This window comes from Histomonas meleagridis (assembly GCF_020186115.1).
Source record: "Histomonas meleagridis strain 2922-C6/04-10x chromosome Unknown contig_26, whole genome shotgun sequence".
NCBI lineage: Eukaryota > Parabasalia > Tritrichomonadida > Dientamoebidae > Histomonas > Histomonas meleagridis.
Window position 1 is genome coordinate 532050 of NW_027150837.1, and position 21384 is coordinate 553433.

The 21384-nt window shown below is 27.4% G+C and overlaps 3 protein-coding genes across 3 annotated transcripts; 2 read left to right on the plus strand and 1 right to left on the minus strand.

Moving 5' to 3' along the window:
• Positions 1-4207: 4207 nt before the first annotated feature.
• Positions 4208-6850, plus strand: GO595_004374 (TKL family protein kinase; the record flags this gene model as incomplete). The annotated part of the gene is made up of 1 exon (XM_067917498.1): positions 4208-6850. The coding sequence occupies one exon, from the start codon at positions 4208-4210 to the stop codon at positions 6848-6850; it is 2643 nt and encodes an 880-aa protein (XP_067775498.1).
• A 4017-nt stretch (positions 6851-10867) lies between these two features.
• GO595_004375 (uncharacterized protein) lies at positions 10868-12049 on the minus strand (the record flags this gene model as incomplete). Its single annotated transcript, XM_067917499.1, has 1 exon — positions 10868-12049. One exon carries the CDS (start codon positions 12047-12049, stop codon positions 10868-10870), a length of 1182 nt encoding a protein of 393 aa, XP_067775499.1.
• A 727-nt stretch (positions 12050-12776) lies between these two features.
• GO595_004376 (Methyltransferase FkbM family) lies at positions 12777-14165 on the plus strand (the record flags this gene model as incomplete). Its single annotated transcript, XM_067917501.1, has 1 exon — positions 12777-14165. One exon carries the CDS (start codon positions 12777-12779, stop codon positions 14163-14165), a length of 1389 nt encoding a protein of 462 aa, XP_067775500.1.
• Between the last annotated feature and the right edge of the window lie 7219 nt (positions 14166-21384).

Consider the following 21384-nt stretch of genomic DNA (forward strand, 5'->3'; position numbering starts at 1 on the left):
ACTAAATTTAAATGAAATTATGACATGTGAACTGAAAACTCGACCAAAAGTAAATTTTCCCATATGACAACAAAATTATTGCAAGATTTAGAATCTCTTGAAGAAATTATTTTTAATTTAAGAGAAGACAACATTTTCGAATCTATTTATTCAGTCATTCTCCTAATAAAAAATAATGATATATCTCCTTATTCAAACTTTATTATCAGTAGATTGATATATTCATCATTTCTTTCACAAGAAAAAGATTTTAGTTTATATATTAATTTCATGAAACAAATTGAAATCAAAGAAAATGAACATAATGAATTGATTAATAGGTTTACAGATTTTCTTCTTGGTATAGATTCACAAGAATCATATTTTATTCTAGAAAAAATGATTGAAATGAATTTAATATCATCAAAATTAGTTGAGGGCATAAACATATTTTATTTCGCACATCATTTTCCAAATAAATCAGTAGATGATTTACAAATTCAATATGATTTATCATCACATAAATATCATAAAATAAGTTATGAAGAACTTTCACGAAATGATTGGGAACTTCATAAACAATATATTAAAGAAGGAGTTAATCCAAACGAAATTGCCAAAATAATTCGAAATGATGAAATCGAAAAACTTCAAGAAATATCATCACAAGAAAACTTTGATTTTAATCAAAAAATTGAGCCATCACTTTATGAAAGATGTTCATTTGTTAATAAAGAAAATGTTACATTAATTGATTATGCAGCATTTTTTGGATCAATTAAATGTTTTAAGCATTTACTTATTAATGGTGTAAATGTATATAATACAGGAAAATATGCAGTTGCAGGTGGAAATCTGGAGATTATTCATTTGTGTGAACAAAATCATTCATCTTTTAAAGGATCTATAAAAGCATCAATTAAGCTCCATAAAAATGACATATTTAAATATTTATATGAAAATAAAATTGGAGAAATCAAATATTCTGTTGAACTTTTAAAAATACTTTTATCTAATAGATTTATTAATTTTAAAATATTTAACTTTTTACTTGAACAAAACGTAATTAATTTTAATGATATTTCTAATGATGTTTATCGATTATTTATAAAATTATTTATAATAATTTGATATTATAAAGTAATATTCGGAAATTATTTAAAATATTTGTAACAGCACTTATTTTGGCATCATCAAATGGTCATATAGAAATAGTTAAATTACTTCTTGAACAAGAAGGAATTGATATTAATGCTAAAGATATTTATTTGTTTTATTTAAAATTTATTTTAATAATTTCATATTTCAAAATAATATTTAGAAATTGTTTCAATCATTTAAAACAGCACTTATGTTTGCATCTGAATATGGTCATACAGAAATAGTTAAATTACTTCTTGAACAAGAAGGAATTGATATTAATGCTAAAAATATTAATTTGTTTTGTTTAAAATTTATTTTAATAATTTTATATTTCAAAATAATATTTGGAAATTATTTAAATTATTTTGGACAGCACTTATGAAAGCATCTTCAAATGGTCATACAGAAATAGTTAAATTACTTCTTGAACAAAAAGGAATTGAAATTAATGCTAAAGATGTTTATTTGTCTCATTTAATATTTATTTTAATAATTTTATATTTTAAAATAATATTTGGAAATTATTTAAATTATTTGAAACAGCACTTATTTATGCATCTTCAAATGGTCATACAGAAATCGTTCAGTTACTCCTTAAACAAGAAGGAATTGATATTAATAAAGATAAAATTTATATGTTTTATTTAATATTATATAAAAATATATGAAAATTTTTTAAGTTATTTAAAACTGCATTTATGTATGCATCTGAAAAAGGTCATACAAAAATAGTTAAATTACTTCTTAAACAAAAAGGAATTGATATTAATGCTAAAAATATTTATTTGTTTTATTTTGGGTTTGTTTTAATAATTTCATATTTTAAAATATTGCTTGGAAATTATTTAAAATATTTGATACAGCACTTATTTATGCATCTTCAAATGGTCATATAAAAATAGTGAAATTACTTCTTGAACAAAAGGGAATTGATATTAATGCTAAAGATATTTATTTGTTTTATTTAATATTAATTTTAATAATTTAATATTTCAAAATAAAATTTGGAAATTATTTAAATTATTTGAAACAGCACTTATGTATGCATCTGAAAATGGTCGTACAGAAATAGTTAAATTACTTCTTGAACAAGAAGGAATTGATATTAATGCTAAAAATATTAATTTGTTTTGTTTAAAATTTATTTTTATAATTTTCTATTACAAAATAATATTTGGAAATTATTTAAAATATTTAATACAGCACTTTTTTTTTCATCTAAAAATGGTAATACAGAAATTGTTAAATTACTTCTTGAACAAAAAGGTATTGATATTAATGCTAATGTTATTTATTTGTTTTGTTTAAGATTTATTTTAATATTTTGATATTTCAAAATAATATTTAGAAATTGTTTCAATCATTTTGGACAGCACTTATAACAGGATCTAGATATGGTAATACAGAAATTGTTAAATTACTTCTTAAACAAGGAGGAATTGATATTAATGCTAAAGATATTTATTTGTTTTATTTAAAATTTATTTTAATAATTTCATATTTCAAAATAATATTTGGAAATTGTTTAAATCATTTTGGACAGCACTTATGTTTGCATCTGAATATGGTCATACAGAAATAGTTAAATTACTTCTTGAGCAAGAAGGAATTGATATTAATGCTAAAGATATTTATATGTTTTGTTTAATTATTATTTTGATATTTTGATATTTCAAAATAATATTTGGAAATTATTTACATTATTTAATACAGCACTTATATTTGCATCTAAAAAAGGTCATACAGAAATAGTTAAATTACTTTGTGGGAAAAGTGATTTGTGAAATGGATTCAAAATTAAAAAAAATGATTTACAAAATATTTTTTGGTGCACCCCCAAAAGTTAACATAACAAAAATTATCTTTCAATAAAAGTTAAGTCTGCATCACTTGTTGAAAAGTATTTTTTCTGGATGTTAGATATCAATTATTTTTGAAATGACACAACAATATTTATACATATATGAATTGATTTATAGTAAATACTATTGATTTAATAGAACTAACTTTGAAACAGGGAATACATAAAATTATATATTTGTGCTATCACCTTGCAGAATCTATAAATTTTGAACATTTGGCGATTATTTTACCTTGTGGCGCAACGATAGAAATTTTCAATACCAATTTTGTATGTTTTATAGTTATTTGAATTTCAATTTTTTCAAAAAAATATAACCGTCCAATTAACATCATATTATAATGTTCGATGGGCAATTTCAAGTAAAGGCCACAACTATTATAAATGTAATGATGGTGTTCTTTTACTTTTCAGGGATAATAATGTCATTTGTTATTTCTATAAAGTGGATGAACGATGGAACTTTCCTTTATTCAAAAGATAAGGCAGTTGATTTCTTTTCTAATGCATTTTCAGAAATGATTTTATTACCAATAGAGGTATTCTTTGCATTTTTAGTTTGGTTCAATTGCTGCTGCAGCTGTCGTTGTTGCCAAAGCAAATGCGCTGCCAAATTTTTCATATACGCAGCAGCAATCATCAGTTTATGTACAATTATTAATTACATTATTAGTACGATAGCAACAAGACCAACAAGATGCGAACAATTTTTAAATCATTCAGAAAGAATGACAAACGAAGCTATCACCAGGTGTTTTAACTACAATGGTAAAAATGCTGCCGTACTTGTATACTATACAATAACTCATGTATTATTCTTTTTATACTTACGGGCAACAAACTATGGACTACCACAAGACGCTGAAACTCAATCAATACCATTGGTAGAGGATGAACAACATGTTTATGTTCAAGTACCTGCCACAATTCCTGTCACACAACAAGTAAACTACAATCAATTTTACTAAAAATTGGTTTCGGTAACATATAATTTATTGAAATGGATTTAACATGAAACGTAATAAATGGGAAAAATTAAAATTATTATATTTGAAAAAATTTTATTGTAAATGTTGAGAGATAACTTTACTCATAACGAATATGTAATATATTGGTGTTAAAAAAATGAAAAACACCTTCAAGTTGAATTTGTTAAATTTTTATTTGTTATTTATTTTTTTGGAAATTTTTGGGGTATCCTAAAATTTAACGTTCTTTTGGTAGATGGATGGATCTTTTGATATAAATCAGTATCGCATTCTCAGAAAGCTTGGAAAATCAGGCACAATTATTTTGTATGAAAATATTGTAAGTAAGAAAGTTTTTGCTTTTAAAGAATATTTTGATCTGATTTCAATATCAGAACAAGTTGAAAAAAAAATCACTGAATTTTGTAAAATCAATCACCCATCAATTGGAAAAATTATCGGTAAAATAAATCCTCAATCTGGTCACTCTTTACGTCTTGTTTCTGAATATTATCCAAATGGCTCACTTGAAGATTTAATCATAAAAATATCAAAAAAGAATCCTCCAAAATGGTATAATCCGACAGTGATATCAAAGATCATATTTGGTACTGCAGTTGGTTTAAGCAAACTTCATGAAAATAATATTATTCATGGTAATCTCAAACCTAGTAATATTCTTATTTCATCTGATTTTACACCTAAGATCATGGATATTAGTGTCAATTCCATTACAGCTAATTCCCAATATTGTGCGCCCGAAATTTTTTTAGGAACAAATGATTATACTCCATCCATCGATATTTATTCATTTGGTATGCTTCTATGTTTTATATATGTCCAAGAGTCACCATTTGATGAATCATTACCATTAGTTGATCTTGGTGATTTTGTCATTGATGGAGAACGCCCTATTTTACCCGGTTCCATTCCAGAACATATCCAACAGCTTATAGAACTTTGTTGGTCAACCAAACCCAGTGATCGGCCGACATTAAATTATCTCATACGAATATTATCAGAAGAAAATTATTTATATCCCGGCACCGACGTAGCATCATTTAATGAATATAAATCACTTTTACTTAACGACAAGCCTAATAAACCACAAGGTGATCCGGAACGAATGTATCGTTATGCATTAATGATGAAAAAACGCGGAACATCCGAAACAAAACACTTTCGGGAAGCCGCGCGATACTTTCAAGCAGCCGCAGATTGCGGCCATGTCGAGTCTATGGTTGAATATGGCCTTCTTTTACAAAAAGGCATTGGCGCACATATTAATTTAGAAGAATCGAAAAAATACTTCAAAATGGCCGCGAAAAACGGAAACATTGATGGGATTTTACAATACGGAAATATGTTAGAAAGCAACAACGAAATAAATAAAGCTGCGAAATATTATAAAATTGCGTCCGAAAAAGGAAATTATGAAGCGATATATAAATTAGCGATATTAGGAAGTAAAATTGGATTAACTCAAAAGCAAATTATTGAGAACTTTAAAATCGCTGCTGATAATGGAATTATTGAAGCAGCATATCAATACGCATTAATGTTAAAAGAAACTAATGAAAAAGAATCAATAAAATACTTCAAAATCGCTGCTGATAAAGGCGATGGGAAATCTTCTTTTGAACTTTCGCAACTATTAAAATTAAAGCCTAAAACTAATTTAAATGAAATTGCGCATTATTTAAAGATATCCGCTGATAATGGAATCATTAAAGGATGTTTGCAATATGCTTTATTATTAGAAACAAGTAAAATATTTTATGAGCGACTTAATGACATTATAAAATATTTTAAAATATCCGTAGAAAATGGTAACGAAAAAATCGCTATGTATCAAATGTATATGTTTTTACATTTCGGTATAACTATTCCAAAGAATGAAGAAGAAGCGATGAAAATGCTTCAACTTTCTTCGAGTTTATCATATTTTCCTGCGTTATATCGTTGCGCGTTAATAATGCAATATAATGATAACGTTGTTGAATATCGAAATGAATCCGCAAAATACTTTAAGAAAGCCGCGGATTTAAATAACGTTGATGCGATTTATCATTATGCGATTATGAAATTAACTGGTTGCCATAACATACGAAAGAGTATTAAAGAAGCGAAAAAATATTTTCAAATTGCTTCTGATAATAATAATATTTATGCATTGTATCAATATGTTTTAATGTTATTTCTATCGAATGATGAAAATGAGTTATTAATATACTTAAAGAAAGCTGCTGATAATGGTATAATTGAAGCAATATATCAATACGCATTGTTAATAAAGTCGAATCCTAAGCAAAAAGATTTATCAACGAAATATTTTAAAATGATTTCGAATGATAATAACTTCATGAATGATAAATTATATTTAAAAGCTTTAGAGTTTTTGACTAATAAAAATTCATATCTAAAACATAACGAAATAATCGAATTATTTAAAGCCGCTTCGAAAGATAACACGAATGCGTTATATTTATATTCTTTGATTTTACAATTAACTTCTTCGAATAATAATAATAATAACATTTTATCGATGAAATGTTTGAAAGAAGCTGCGGATAGAGGACATGTCGATGCTGCGTATAGATATGCATTGATAATTAAAACTGGTGGATATGGAATAAAGAAAAATTTGCTTGAAAGCGCTTTTTATATGAAAAAGGCTGCTGACGGAGGTCACATAAACGCAATGTATCAATACGCGCTGATTAAACATTTGGGAGTCGGAGTTAATTGCGATGATGATGAAGCATTAATATATTTTAAAATGTCCGCCCAAAATGGTAACGTCGATGCAATGTATCAATGCGCTATGATGCTAATAAACGTGGATAACGTAGAGGCAAGAAAATACTTTGTAATGGCGAATGAAAATGTAATGGAATAAATAATAAAATATTATATTTATTTGTTTTGCAAATTTATGGGAAAATGTTAAATAATTTGAACTTTATGAATTCTTGTTTATAAATGATTATAAATAACTTCTTCGTATAAAACAAAAAAATTTGAAGTTGGAAAATTTATACTTAATAATAATATTTCAAAATAATATTTAAAAATTATTCAAAATATTTAGAACATTGATCTTTCATGGGAAAGAGATTTATGTTTTTGATATAAGATATCAATAACTCATAAAATGCACTTTAAAAATATTTGGAAATTATTTATATTCTTTTATACAGGATTTATTTGGGTACCTGTTAATTGTATTGAAATAGTAAATTTATTTCTTGAACAAATAAAAAAAATTGATATTAATGCTTAAAGTATTTTTTTTTTTATTGAAATTGTATATTGCAAAATATTATTTAGAAATTATTTACAATATTTCAATCAACACTTATGAGTGTTTCAACTCGAAATGACAGTGTATGAAATGAAAAAGACATTTTGATATAAATAAATATATTATTATAATTAATTAATGTGATATTTTTATGATTAGTGAAAGAACATATTTCATAAAGTTTTAAATCTCGTAATTTTCGAAAATTTCTAAGTTAAATAATATTAATATTATTTTTATTGATTAAATTTTTATTAAAGTATTTCAATGATATGTAAAATATGGTGTGTTACTCAAAAAACAAAAAATATTTTTGATTTAATTTTTACTGCAACACATTTAAAACAACATTTTATTACAAATTTTTTCTTATTTTTCCACTTTATATATTATTGCCACTCCTTTATTTTCAGGTTTCAACAATTGTCTTTCTCTACACAATTTCCAAACATTTTCAATATTTTCGAACTCGAAACTCAAATAATCGAAAGCGAAGCAAACATTTTCACGTTCGCAGACGTATTCATCATATTTATATCTTTGAGAAAAATGTGTTAATAACACGAATTTTGCGTTACACATATTTGCCACCTCCAACGCATCATCCATAGTACTATGCATATATTTCAACGCATTTTCCCAATGGTTTTTTGCGTCAATATAAGTACATTCGTGCAACAACAAATCACATTTATTCCCAATGAAATTCGAAAACTTCAAATTCTCCTCATATCTTCCGAGTTTATCACCGGAATACGCAAACACATATCCACCAAACAACTCAAACACACACGCCATAGAATCAGTTGTTCTATGTCTCACTTTCATTGATCGAATTAAAGTCGATTTTATTCGCGTTGGCTCAAATCTATCATAAAATTTCATGTGGAAATATCCTTTCGAATAAAATTTCTCTTCTTTATACATTAAGTCTGTATAAAGCTCATCATCAGTGAACACATTTATTTCGGCGTTCGTGACTTCAGATCGTTTCTTTAACAGTAATAAAATCCCATTAATATGATCGAAGTGATGATGCGATATATAAATTGCATTTAAATTTAATAAAATGTGTTTAACATTTTCGCGCCCATATTTTTGAGTAAGACGCTCAACATAACCTTCGCCTGTGTCAATGGCTATAAAGCCATCAATCGTATGAAGTAAATATCCAGAAATACTTCGGCTGCTTGATGATTTGCCTGAAGTTGTCCCTAACACTGTTAACCCAAATGTTTTCACTTGTGGAAGTGGACATATTTGAAATGGAACATATTCAGTTTCAATTTGTGTTGGAACAAAATTATTGTTAACGAAATTATAATTTTCAAATTGCTGTAATGATTTGAAATGTGATGGTAAATTAATTGATTTTGTTTCAAATGAAAGTGGTGTTATAATACCATTGGAATTATGATAAAATTTATTGAAATCCTTAAAAACTAAATTAATAAGAATAGGGCTATCGGCGAAATAAAAATTATTTGAATTGGACTTGAAAAAGTCGGTGTAAACCTCTGAATATAAATTAGGTGAGGTGAAGTGAAAAATTGCAGAAAAATTTGAAACGTCTGTTGGAAGAAATTGGAGATCATTAATGTCATAACAATCACAAATAAGGACTCTAGCTTTATGTGTAACAGTAATAAATACATCGCTTTTTTGAACTGTGATTCCATTTGGAAGTGTAACACTTCCCTTATTGGATAATTCCCAGATATAGTCCTTTCCATTAACACCATTACTTTGGAAAATATTAAAACTTGTGGTTCGCTCTGAAGATTGTATATGAACATCATAGAAATATGATTTAGACATTTTAATGGATTGAACATTAATATTTTTATCAGAAAAAGAATCAGTAGTTTTGGCACTGTACGAATCAAAGCCGCTATAATCAAAGTTTTTTAATTGAAAATCAGCAAAATCTTCCGGACATGTGATTTCAAAATTTAATTGTGAGGAATAATTGCACACCATTTCAAGATGTCCATTTGTAGCTTCAGGGTTAATGCTTGTAGCAAAGAAATGCTTGATGGTTTTTTTAGAAAATGAACATTGTTTTTTTTGGTTTAATAAAGGTGGAATATTGAATATGTAAGCATCTTTCCCAATAGAAATTTGAAGTGAAGGGGAAGAATCACATTCTCTCCCAGATAAAACGTGGAAGGAAATCATTGGAAAAATCAGATCATTTAAACGTTTTCCTTTCAATAATTCAGTTGAAAAAAAGACAGAAAATTAACGGTGGAATTAACGGTTTCTTCTTGTGGTCGGCCTTTCGGATGGCAAAACGAAGTAATACATCTGCACATAACAGGAGTCACCAATGGCACCGCAACGGAATCAAAAAGGCTAGAAATGTTCAACTTTGGTTCACAAAGGGAATGAACAGCAAATTCCTTAGAAATGTTAAAAGAGCTAAAGCAGGATTAACAAAGAAGGAAAAGAAAGAGTAAACAACGGTTTCTTTAAGTAAATGCCAATAATTAAGTCTAATTTTATTTATTTTTTTCATTTAAATATCTAATCATTTTTTTCATGACACGATTTTTTTTTTAAATAATGAATGTATCCTTGATTTTTTTAAATATTTAAGGAGGAAATATGTGAAAATTCATGGGTTCATTTCGGTGTTTTTAATCCTTCTTTTAAAACCGTTTAAATGGGCAAATTAAAAGGGTAAACTATCCTAAACAACATGGAACATAAAAAAGAAGCAGAAACTAATGAAGATAACCCAAGTTTATTTAAGCTAAAAGTTCAAATGTTAAAAAATGAAAGTGCTATTGTATCAATTTGTCAGAAGATCGAAAATTTAAATAATCTTGCTCAAAAGAGGAAAGAAATGAACAAAAAAATACGACAAAGGCAAACATGGGCATTATTGTTAATGCTGATTCTTTTCTTTGTTTTGTATTTTGCAGCAATTCGAGTTCAATAAATAGATTATTATTTTTTTCTCGTTAAAATATATTCATGGTTTTATAATATTTAATTAGCTCAATATTTTTTTCTTAATCTGAGCATTACGAATTTTGTTTTTTACATTCCATTCACAAAAACTTTTTCCAGAAAAAAACATTGTTTTTGTCAAAAATAACTCTGTTAAAAAACACCAAAAATTAATGTTAAAACGTTTTATAGAATATAAGAAAATTAATCTGATTAATTTTAATGGTTCATCATTATTTTGGTTGGTCTTTCTTTTCCTCACTAACTTCCACTTTTTTTGATTCGGCTGCTTCCTTTGGGAATGCTTTTTCAGTTAAAGAACTTCTTAAATTATTAACTAATTTTTCTATTTCTTCAGTAGGTTTATTTTCTTTTTCAAGTTTTTTTCTATAAGAGTAACATTGTGACTCAATTTTCCTTCTTTTTTCATGATCTTCTAATGCTTTTGAGAATTTTCTTGTTGTCTTTGCAGTTTTTGGTTCTTCAATTTGAGGCTTTTTTAGCACGGCCTTACTTATAATGATGTAACCACTTGAACCAGTACCTCTTGGGGTCTGAACACCGAAACCATTGTACATTTTAATGAAACGAACATAGTCAATTTTCCATTCACAAATGCCACTTTTAATAAAGTGTTCAATTCCAAAATGAATAAATTTATTCAGTCTCAAGCTGTTGTTGTTCATTATCTTCTTTGTTTTCGTTATCACTACTACTACTGCTACTATCACTTTTTTCATTTTCGTCACTTTTCTCCTTTTCTGTTTCTTGGTCTTGTTCATTTACTTGTAATTGGAATTTAATACGTTTTTCACCTTCATTATTATATTCTTCGTCATTCTTCTCTTCTTCTTCCTCCATTTGTTTCTCTTCGTTATCAGAAGATGAACTAGATGAATGCTTCTCTTCCTCTTCTTCTTCCTCTCTTACAGCTTTATCTTTAATCGCTTCTGCTTTTTCTTCGTACTCGAGATCGATATATAAATCGTACGCTTTCTTATAGAACTCATGAGCTTTATCTTCATCTCCAGCTTTCTCGGCTGCCATGGCTGCTTCAACGTATAGATCTGGTTCATCTGAACTCTTCTTTTCTTCTTCTTTTTCTTCTTCTTCATTATCATCATGTTTTTTGTTCTTCTTCTTAGGTGGTGGTTGGTATCCATTAAGCGCCTTCTCATAGAAATCGACGGATTCTGTGTATTTGCGCTTATAATATTTGATTTTGGCAAGATATAGATATCTACGATAACTTAAAACTTTGTCTTCGCTTTCAGTTTCGGAATACGGACTGAGGATCGAGTCGGCTGAATGAATTCCTTTGCTCTTTTCTTGCTTATTTTGTGCTTTTGCATATATATTGGAATGTGCAATTTCAACTGCGAGTTTAAATTTGTCTTCATCTGTAAGCTCATCTTTTGTTATCTTGGCAGATTGATGTGCTTTGTTTAGATTACGTAAACCACTTTCGGGTTTTCCACTTTCATTGTAAAATGCACCAAGTTCTGTACCAGCACGAATGGCTTCAGCGGAATTGTCACCATATGCCATTTGACAAAGAGATCGCTTTTGAACAAGAAGTATAAACTTTTCATCATCATCAAGATCTTTATCTTGAAGTTTGTCATTTATTTCTTCAAGTTTTTCTTCTGGTGGGCGTGTGTCAACTTGGTTATTACTATAATATGTTTCTGCAAAGCTTTCGTTTTGATTACTTTTAATACTTGTCGAATATTTTGGTGAAGCACGAGAGAGGCGATAGCAGCTGCTATCGATCTCTTTTTGATTTAATCGATTTGTTCTTTGATATTGCTGTGTTTGATGATTAACTTTGCGAGACATTTTAGAAAAAACGTATAAAACCGTTATTAACGTCTTTCTTGTTTCTTGTAATAAATTTGGCTATATGCGGAGAAATCATAATAGATATGATTTTCCCAAAACTAAAATCAAAAAATTATTTTTATTATTAATTTTACTACTAATATTTTTACCAACATATGTAATTTTGCTTAATCCAAAAGTTACAATATTGGTGAATTTCGATAAACCCGAATTAAAAACTAGAGTCAATCCATTTAAAAAACTTGTAATCCCACAAATTGGATCAGAATCTACAAATAACTTTAAATATTCAAATTTACTTGCCACAAATTCAGATGAATGTATCCAAAGACAAAAGGTAAAATCAGAATTCCGCCGTATTATAGATAAAGATTTTGAACAAAAGAATTTTAGTAATCCACAAATTTTAATTGTTGGAAAAAAAACTGTACTTGGAGCCGCTTTAAAAGAAAAATTATCTAAAGAAGGCAAATCAATTATATCTGTTGAAGGAATTAATGAAATTGATTTTGCTTCACAAGATACTTTAACCTTATTTGAAGGAATTCATATCACCGAAGCCTATATAACATACATACCACCCATTATTCGTCATACCTCATCAGATGGTTCAGATTACATCAAAAACCTTCAAAAAAAATATGTTGAGGGATTAACCAAATTTCTTAAAACCAAAAACATAAACTTTATTTTTGCAACATCACAACCTCTTTATTCAGATGTAATGCAAACAGTAATATCAAATGGAGGTAGTTTTATTGAAATGCCATATCTTATTGATTCAACCGCAGTTCATGATCTTGAAAATCCGACAATGCGATCAGTACGTGAATGCCTTAAAGTTGGCTATTCTCACATAGAATATTCCCCTTATTCAACATATCAAAGTATTTCATCATCAGAAGCGGCTGATTTTATAATTCAACAACTTCATAAGCAAACAACAGAACATATATTAGTTAAAGGATATTCAAACACAACGATTGAAGCATCCATTCAAAATGTTCTTAACACTTTACATCTTTCACAATGTAAAATTCATTTTCGTAATTATTCACATAAAATAGACAAATTACCACAGCCAAATAAAATCGAACACATTGGTTCACCAAATTCCGATGTACATCAAATGCTTACTGAAGCATATAAAGATTTCTCATATAAGGAAAATCCAATTCCTTATATGAGTATCGTTGTAACAGGTCGACATGATAATTTTTCAGGTGGTTATATGATGCGATCACAGAACACATTAACATCAATAGATTATGCATTAAGTCAAGTACCACTCGCTAATATAGAAGTTGTATTTGTTGATTATGCAACAGCCGAAACTACCACACTTTTATCCGAAGAATTTGTTATAGGGCCTAATTTACGTAACAAAGTTCGCTATATAATTGTACCGCCGAAATCACATGAAAAATTATGTGAAAAACTGAATAAAAAAATGGCGTTTTTCGAATACATAGCGAAAAATATTGGTACACGTAGATCGTTTGGTAAATTTGTGTTGACAGCAAATACCGATGATTTATTCTCTACCGAATTGTTCGAGTTAATTGCAGCGCGCCAATTTAATGAAGCGATTATGTATCGTGCGTTAAGATGGGATCAAAGAGATACAACTTTGAAAAACGATGGAATTACTATGATGGAACTAATTGGAAATGTAACCGAAATATGGAAATTAAGGAAAATGGATATAAACCAACGTTGTGGTCATGGATCTTATAGATTTGCTATTGTTGACTCTTCAGACGCATTCTCAAAGAAAAGTTATCCTTGCGCAACAGGAGATTTCCTTTTGCTTTCGAAGGATTTATGGGATGCAGTCCAAGGATTTAATGAATTGCCTGCAAACCCAGGCGTTGATACTGTGTTTCAAGCAAGAATGATGAAATTCGCGCCTGGATTCGCAAGAATGTTCGTATATCCTTTGATTATACATCAAAGACACCCAAGACAAAACATGTTTAGACCTTCTGTGGCTAATTCTGAAGAGGTACTAAATGAATATACTTGTAAAGGTACATGTAAATTATGTTCTCCTTATTATGACAGTGATGATTGGGGTTTGAAAAATGAAAATTTCTCAGTTATAATTAGATAAAAGAATTATTTGGTCGATTTTTATATAAACACAAAGATTTTAATACAGTAAACAAGGTATATGAACATTTAAAAAAACTGTATAGTTATTTAAAATTCAACAAAATTTTCCTACCAATATCCGTGCATTTTCCTAACTATTGTCCACACTATTCGGCGGTTATTAATGTTATTTAATATTTTTTGGAATAATTTAGGATGTCGAAATGACACTAGGAGATTATGTGAATCGTTTAGAACATCACTTATGCTCCCATCTCAATATGGATTCACAGAAATAGCCAAATTCATTACTGGTCATCATACCCATGTAAAATAAAATTGAAAGTTAGGTAAATCTGAAGGTTTTCAAAACCGTTTGATTTATCGTCTTTCCAAACCGAAATAGTATTTGAAATTGAGCGGTTATTTTGATGCATTGTATTGAAATTTGAATTGCCAAAAAGCCGTTTCTTTGGAAAAAAAATGTTTCCGAAAAACTTTTCCAACACAGAACCAAAATTTAGGGAAGCTCACTCTTTGGGCTACGATGGAATCGTAAAAGCCATGGACTTTCAAACGGAACAATTTGATAATGAATCAGATGGATTAATTCGATTAAAAAAATTTATTAATGACACTACAAATGAAATAAAAACAAGTATTTCATTAAAAAAGAATGATCCTAGGATTTTATTAAAAGCTCACTTAATTCATAGCTTAAATGATCCATTTATCACTCCTGAAGATATTAATTTATTATGTCAAAAGAGTTCTTTGACCAAAAGACAAGTAAGAGATTTTTTTAGGAACCAACGAAAAAGATTTGTTTCACCATTAAACAATCAATTTGAAGCTGAAATTACAAAACAAATTGAATCAATACAATTGTCTGATTCATTTATTGATTCTTTTCTTGTAGAGTTGCATGAAAACCAGGTTTCTAATGAGGTTTATACCCAAAAAGAAAAAGAAGATTCTGAAGAAGAAATTGATATATCAAATATGGTATTTGATTTTCCTGCAATGATATAAGTTATGTTTAAATAAAATTGTTGTATATAAAAATAATAATTATGAAATTATTTGGAAAGAAGAATGGATAGAAATGTTAAGTGAAATTATCTATCGTAACTTTCAAATTTATGTAAACTATTTAAAGTCTTCTATGGTACCTAACCTCACTTCCTTCGAGAACCTCTTTTTAATCCCATTTATTAGAAAAATTATTAAACAAATAGCCGAAAAAAGAATTATATTTCATGAGTAAATATCAGAAAATCATCAACATGTAAAAGATTAGATACAAGACGTTATCTTTGAATACGCTTTTACTTGAGGATTAAAAAAAAATTATATCATTTTGTTTTTATTTATTGTCTTGATCATTCAAGACTGCTGAAACGATACGTTACGAAGTAATTCAACTATTTCTATATGACCATTTGAAGATGCTTTCATAAGTGCTGTTTGAAATAATTTGAATAATTTCCAAATATTATTTTGAAATAGAAAATTATCATAATAAAAATCATATAAAAAAGATTAAATGTCTTTATCATTTATGTTAATTCCTTTTTGTTCAAGAAGTAATTTTACGACTTCTATATTACCTAGAATAGATGCGAACATAAGTGCTGTATTAAATAATAGAAATAATTTCCAAATATTATTTTGAATTACGAAATTATCAACATAAATCCAAAATAAAACAAACAAAAGCCTTTAGCATTAACATCTATTCCTTTCTGTTGGAGAAGTAATTTAAAAATTTCCACTTCATTATACATAATAAGTATTGAAAGTAATGTTTCAAATAATTTAAATAATTTCCAAACAAAATTTTGAAACCAAAAATTAGTAAAATTAATTTTAAACAAAAACAAAAAATATTTTTAGGATTAACATCAATTCCTTCTTGTTCAAGAAGTAATTTAACTATTTCTATATTAACTAGATTAGATGCTAACATAAGTGCTGTATTAAATAATAGAAATAATTTCCAAATATTATTTTGAAATACCAAATAATCAAAATAAAATATAAATATAACATATAAAAATCTTTGGCATTAACATCAATACCTTTTTGTTTTAAAACATATTTTACGAGTTCGATATTTCCTGATATTGCAGCAAAGAATAAAATATTTTCTGGTGGATTATTTTCCTTAAGAAAATATTTGACAAGAAATATGTTTCCATCTCTTGACAATTCATTAATGATATCATCATTAACCTCCAATCCTTCTTTAAATAAAAATGATAAAAGTTCATAGTTATTATATAAAATACATTTTTTCCCTAATTCTTCTAAACTGTTAATTTCAGCAATTTCATTCTCATAAAGATATTTAAAGATATCATTTTGATGAAATCTAATTGCAGTTTCATATACATTGTCAAATGAAGAATGATTTTGTTCACATAAATGAATGATTTCTACATTTCCACCTGCAACTGCATATTTACCTGTGTTATTTACATTAGCGCCATTCATAAGCAAATATTTAAAACATTTAACTGATGAAAAAAATGCTGCATAATCAATTAATGTAACATTTTCTTTATTAACAAATGAACATCTTTCATAAAGTGATGGCTCAATTTTTTGATTAAAATCAAAATTTGTTTCCGATGATATTTCTTGAAGTTTTTCGATTTCATCATTTCGAATTATTTTCGCAATTTCATTCGGATTATGCCCTTCTTTAATATATTGTTTATGAAGTTCCCAATCATTTTGTGAAAGTTTTATATAATTATCATTATAATATTTATAAAAATTATCATGAATTTTTTTTTGTTTTTCGTTTTCATTTTTTGCTCTGTAATGTGAAAAATATTTTGATTTAATGTTTTTAATAATATCTTTATGAATTAAATTGTATTCAATCATTTTATCAATTAGATAATATGCTTCTTGTGATTCAATTTCAGAAATATATTTATAAAAAAATTCAATGATTTTTGGAATGTTTTTATATGTTTCTTCTTCGTTTTGAATTGATTGTAAATATTTAACATAAATAAAACTTTCTTTATGTTGTGAATAAAATGCAAAGTAAACTAATTTACTTGTAATATAATTAAATGAATGTGGAAAAGTTAAATCAAATAATTTCATTGTTTGTTGAGTTGAAAAAACAAGATTCTCTTCTGTTAAATTAAATATTAATTTTTTGAGAGAAATAAGATCTTCTAGACTAATGGTGTGACTTTCATTATTAATATTATCTCTTTTTAAATTGTTTGTAGTTGAAGAAAAATCATTCATTTCTTATTAAATGACACTTTTTCATTTACATATTTTTTTTAATCCGAATCTCAGAAGCAATAAAGTTTCAGTATTAAAAATTAAGATACAATAACATTAATTTTTACGCTACTTTTTTATTACTTATTTGAATTCATTTAAGCGTCCAATTATTGGATATAATTGATAATGGTTCGAATAAGAAATTCACTTTTTTTTAAAAACGATCGTAACACTTTTCAAAACAAAAACTTTGTAAATTTTTTCTAATATTTTAACTTATATTATCATTTTGGTGTAAATGAACAACTAAAGTGTACATAAAATAAAAATTTAAATCGAAAGCATTTATAAAGAAGAAGATTTAGTTAAAAGCTGATGGTTGGCTATTCCCGTTTCCTTAATTGGTTGTGTTCCATACATGTAATTTATTTATGTCTTCATCATAAGCTGTTTCCTTTTTTGAACATCAGTTTATGCGAATGATGCAGATAACCTTTTATTCGTAATCGTTTTGCCAAAAATTGAAATTAAAAGGTATTTGTTTATTTTACGAAAAGTGCAAAAACATGTCACTTTTTGAGAGGTGCACCTATCGTGTTCTGACCATTAATATTATCCGAGCGAAAAGAAATGGTTAATTAATCCATCGAAACGAATTATAGTGGTACCGAATTCTATTGATGTCACATTATTATCATTAACATTTATTAATCAATTTCATATGATCAAAATAATACACAAGAAATTTTAGGTAATTATGTAAATTGTTGTGAAGAAGAATTAATATTATCGAATTAAATTATTTCATTTTCTCAAATTACAAACAAGAAAATAATTATTTTCTTTTTGCAATAAAAAAATCAAATAATTTTATTTTATTATTCATTAATTTCGAGATAAGATTGATATGTATCCATTTTTTCTTTAGCTAAAGCGCATTTCCAATAGTTATCACATGAATAACAGCAAAATGCGTCCTTATCAATTCCATCTATATTTGCACATTTACTACATTTTTCCAAACACTCAAAATATTGTCTTTCGAACAGTTTAACTCTTTTCACCAATTCGAAAATGCATTCTTTTTTCCCTCCATTATTTAAACAACTATTACAAAATCTAGAAATTTTATTATTTTTACATTCTTTTTCACACAAAGGACAAATCACTTGTTTGCAATATCTTTCTAAAATTGTAATTTGCTTGTAATTTTTCTTAAATGGATAATATGGAATTTTATATAAATTAATATTAATATTTTTAATCCATTGATTTACATCAACGCCAATAGTTTCTAATACCCTCCCTAACGAAGGTATAATTTGTTTTAATATGTAATAATTTATATCGATTCTTAAATTTTTTTCCAAATATTCGTTAACCGATACGACCCTTTCAATTAATTTTGACTTCGGCGCCGATGAAACTATGACATATTGAATGCGTTCACCGTATATCGGCTTTTTACGCGGGTCACTTTTTTCTAATGTTTCGCTAACGTACGCCACTGGTGGCTTAACTTTGTAAGTACCAGGTCTAATTTCTTTAGCGAATATATAATCACCCAAAGGGATAGAATTGTTACAAATCCCATTGATATATTCAATAAATTTATCTTTTGCGATATCAATATTATGATATTTTTGAATTAATTCTAATACATCAGTCATCACTTTAGACACCAACAAACATGAATCGCGTCTTTTAATTTCCAAACCTTTCACATCAAATGTTAATTTATTTTGATGAACATTTTCGTACATCCAACCACAATAACGTTTCTTGTTCACCAAGAACACTCCGTAGTAAATTTTTTCCAACTTAATTTTTATCGGCGATGGGAAAAACGAACTAATTTCTTTACATAAATTTTCTGCGAATTTGAAACATTTTTCTTTTGATGAATTTGGCATCATAATAAACAAAGAATCGGTATCTCCGTACAACACCGTTAAGTTTTCATAATTTTTTTCGATATAATTTAATACGAATTCAATTAGATGACGCGAACATTCCACAATCGAATCCCCCAACTCTACGCAAGGCATTCTACCTGAATAATGAGCACTTGTATACCCATAAATACAAGCAGCGAAAGATTTCAATGCTTTTTGTCTTGAATCTAATACAGACAAAAGTTTCACATTTTTTGTATTTTTAATTGTATCCTTAATATAACTCCTTAAGTTTAATATTTGTTCCAACATAATTGGGAATATACCTTTTCTTACGTTTTTCTTCACGAACAACACATCATTTGGCGTATTAATTACATCCGAATTATTTATCATTTCATTCACTTTCTTCATATCGATTTGATAATTCTCGACACAACCAATTTGACCGAAACCTTTTTTAATGTTTTCTACTCTTCCCAAAATCGTTGAATAACATAAATTATAACCAATGATTGTCGATGGATATAACGATTGGAAATCAATCACCATAACAGGGTTCGAATAAAATCCGCTTTTGGGCTCCATTACTAATGGAATACTCATTGGCGCTCTTTGGCTCATCATTTCTTTCCGCGTTGGCGTATATAACAAATAATTCATTCGTTTCGAGACACGACATAATAATGATTCAGTATGGAATTGTGATCCTCTTGTTAATGTCGAACATATATCAATACCAAAAACTTGAGTTAATTCACAGATATATGGAATTAAATTTAACTTTCGAATAAGACTAAGAACTATGTTCATTTTGTTATATATAAAAAAGATATATTTATACGGCGTAATTTCAAGCCATGTTAATATTTGTTCATTAGTAATCTCTGGAAATGGAATACCTAATATTTTGTCACTAATGTTAGTTATTGTATAAATACGTAAGCGTTCTATCCCACGAATTATTCGCCATACATTAAAAATAATTCGTCCGCCAATATTACGGACATCTTCGAATGATGTAAAATGTTTTTTAACTCGTGAAATTTCATCATAAAAATTGGTGATGCCTAAATAAATTGAACGTTCATTAATATAACCAATTGATTCTTTCTCAGTATTAAAGCCTACAATAATATCTGGATTTAATCGAAGAATCAAATTGATAAGTTTAGAAAAAAGTGTCGGCTCGTCGTTAACGTACATGCATTGAATGGGGTATTGAAATTTGGGACCGTTATATATGACGCCGGTTTCAAGTATTTTATCATTTAAATAAAAGGAATAAATAATAAAAATAATTGGATCATGTTCAGGATCTGGTAATAAGTTTGGACGTGGTTTACATCCAATTTCTAGAAATAAAATTGAAATGTTTTCTGATGAATGATTTTCTTCTTGAGTGTCTTCTTCAGGTTGTTCTTCATTAAGTTCTTCTTCTTCATTTTGATTAAAGGTTTCTTTGGTATATTTAAAAAATGATTTATTTTCTTGAACAATAAGTTTGGTAGCAAAAGTGTCTATCGTTGTGACTTGTGATGTTAAATCCGATAGAGTGCATGTTAACGGTCGCACGTCAAATGTTGATGGACAATGAAAAATCGGGCCTTCGCTTAAAATAGAATCAACTTCAAGTTGCGTACGTTGTTCTTCATTTTCAATTGATTCAAGTGATTTATTAGGATCATATTTTTCGAGATATTCTAAAAGATTTTCTAATTCTTGTGATGTTGGTGGAATTTGTGATGGTTCTATTTGTGGAAGACGTTGTGTAAATAAAAGATCTCTACGACTTGTAAATGTAATTGCTGGTTCTGTATCAATGTTCATGTTTCTTCGGATTTCTTTTTGTTCTTTCCAAATTGGTTCAAGATGACTTAAAATTTGAGATGAAGAATTAACTTTGGGTGAAATAATATCATTAACAGTACAATGTATTTCTGTTCCATATTTACTGATTTTGGATTCAAGAATTTTAAAGTTGGAAAGATTAATTTTGCCACATCCTGTAAGATTATAATCTCGAAAAAATTGAAGAAAATATGGTATATGACCTTCATATGATTTAATTGCTTTACCTCCCCAAAC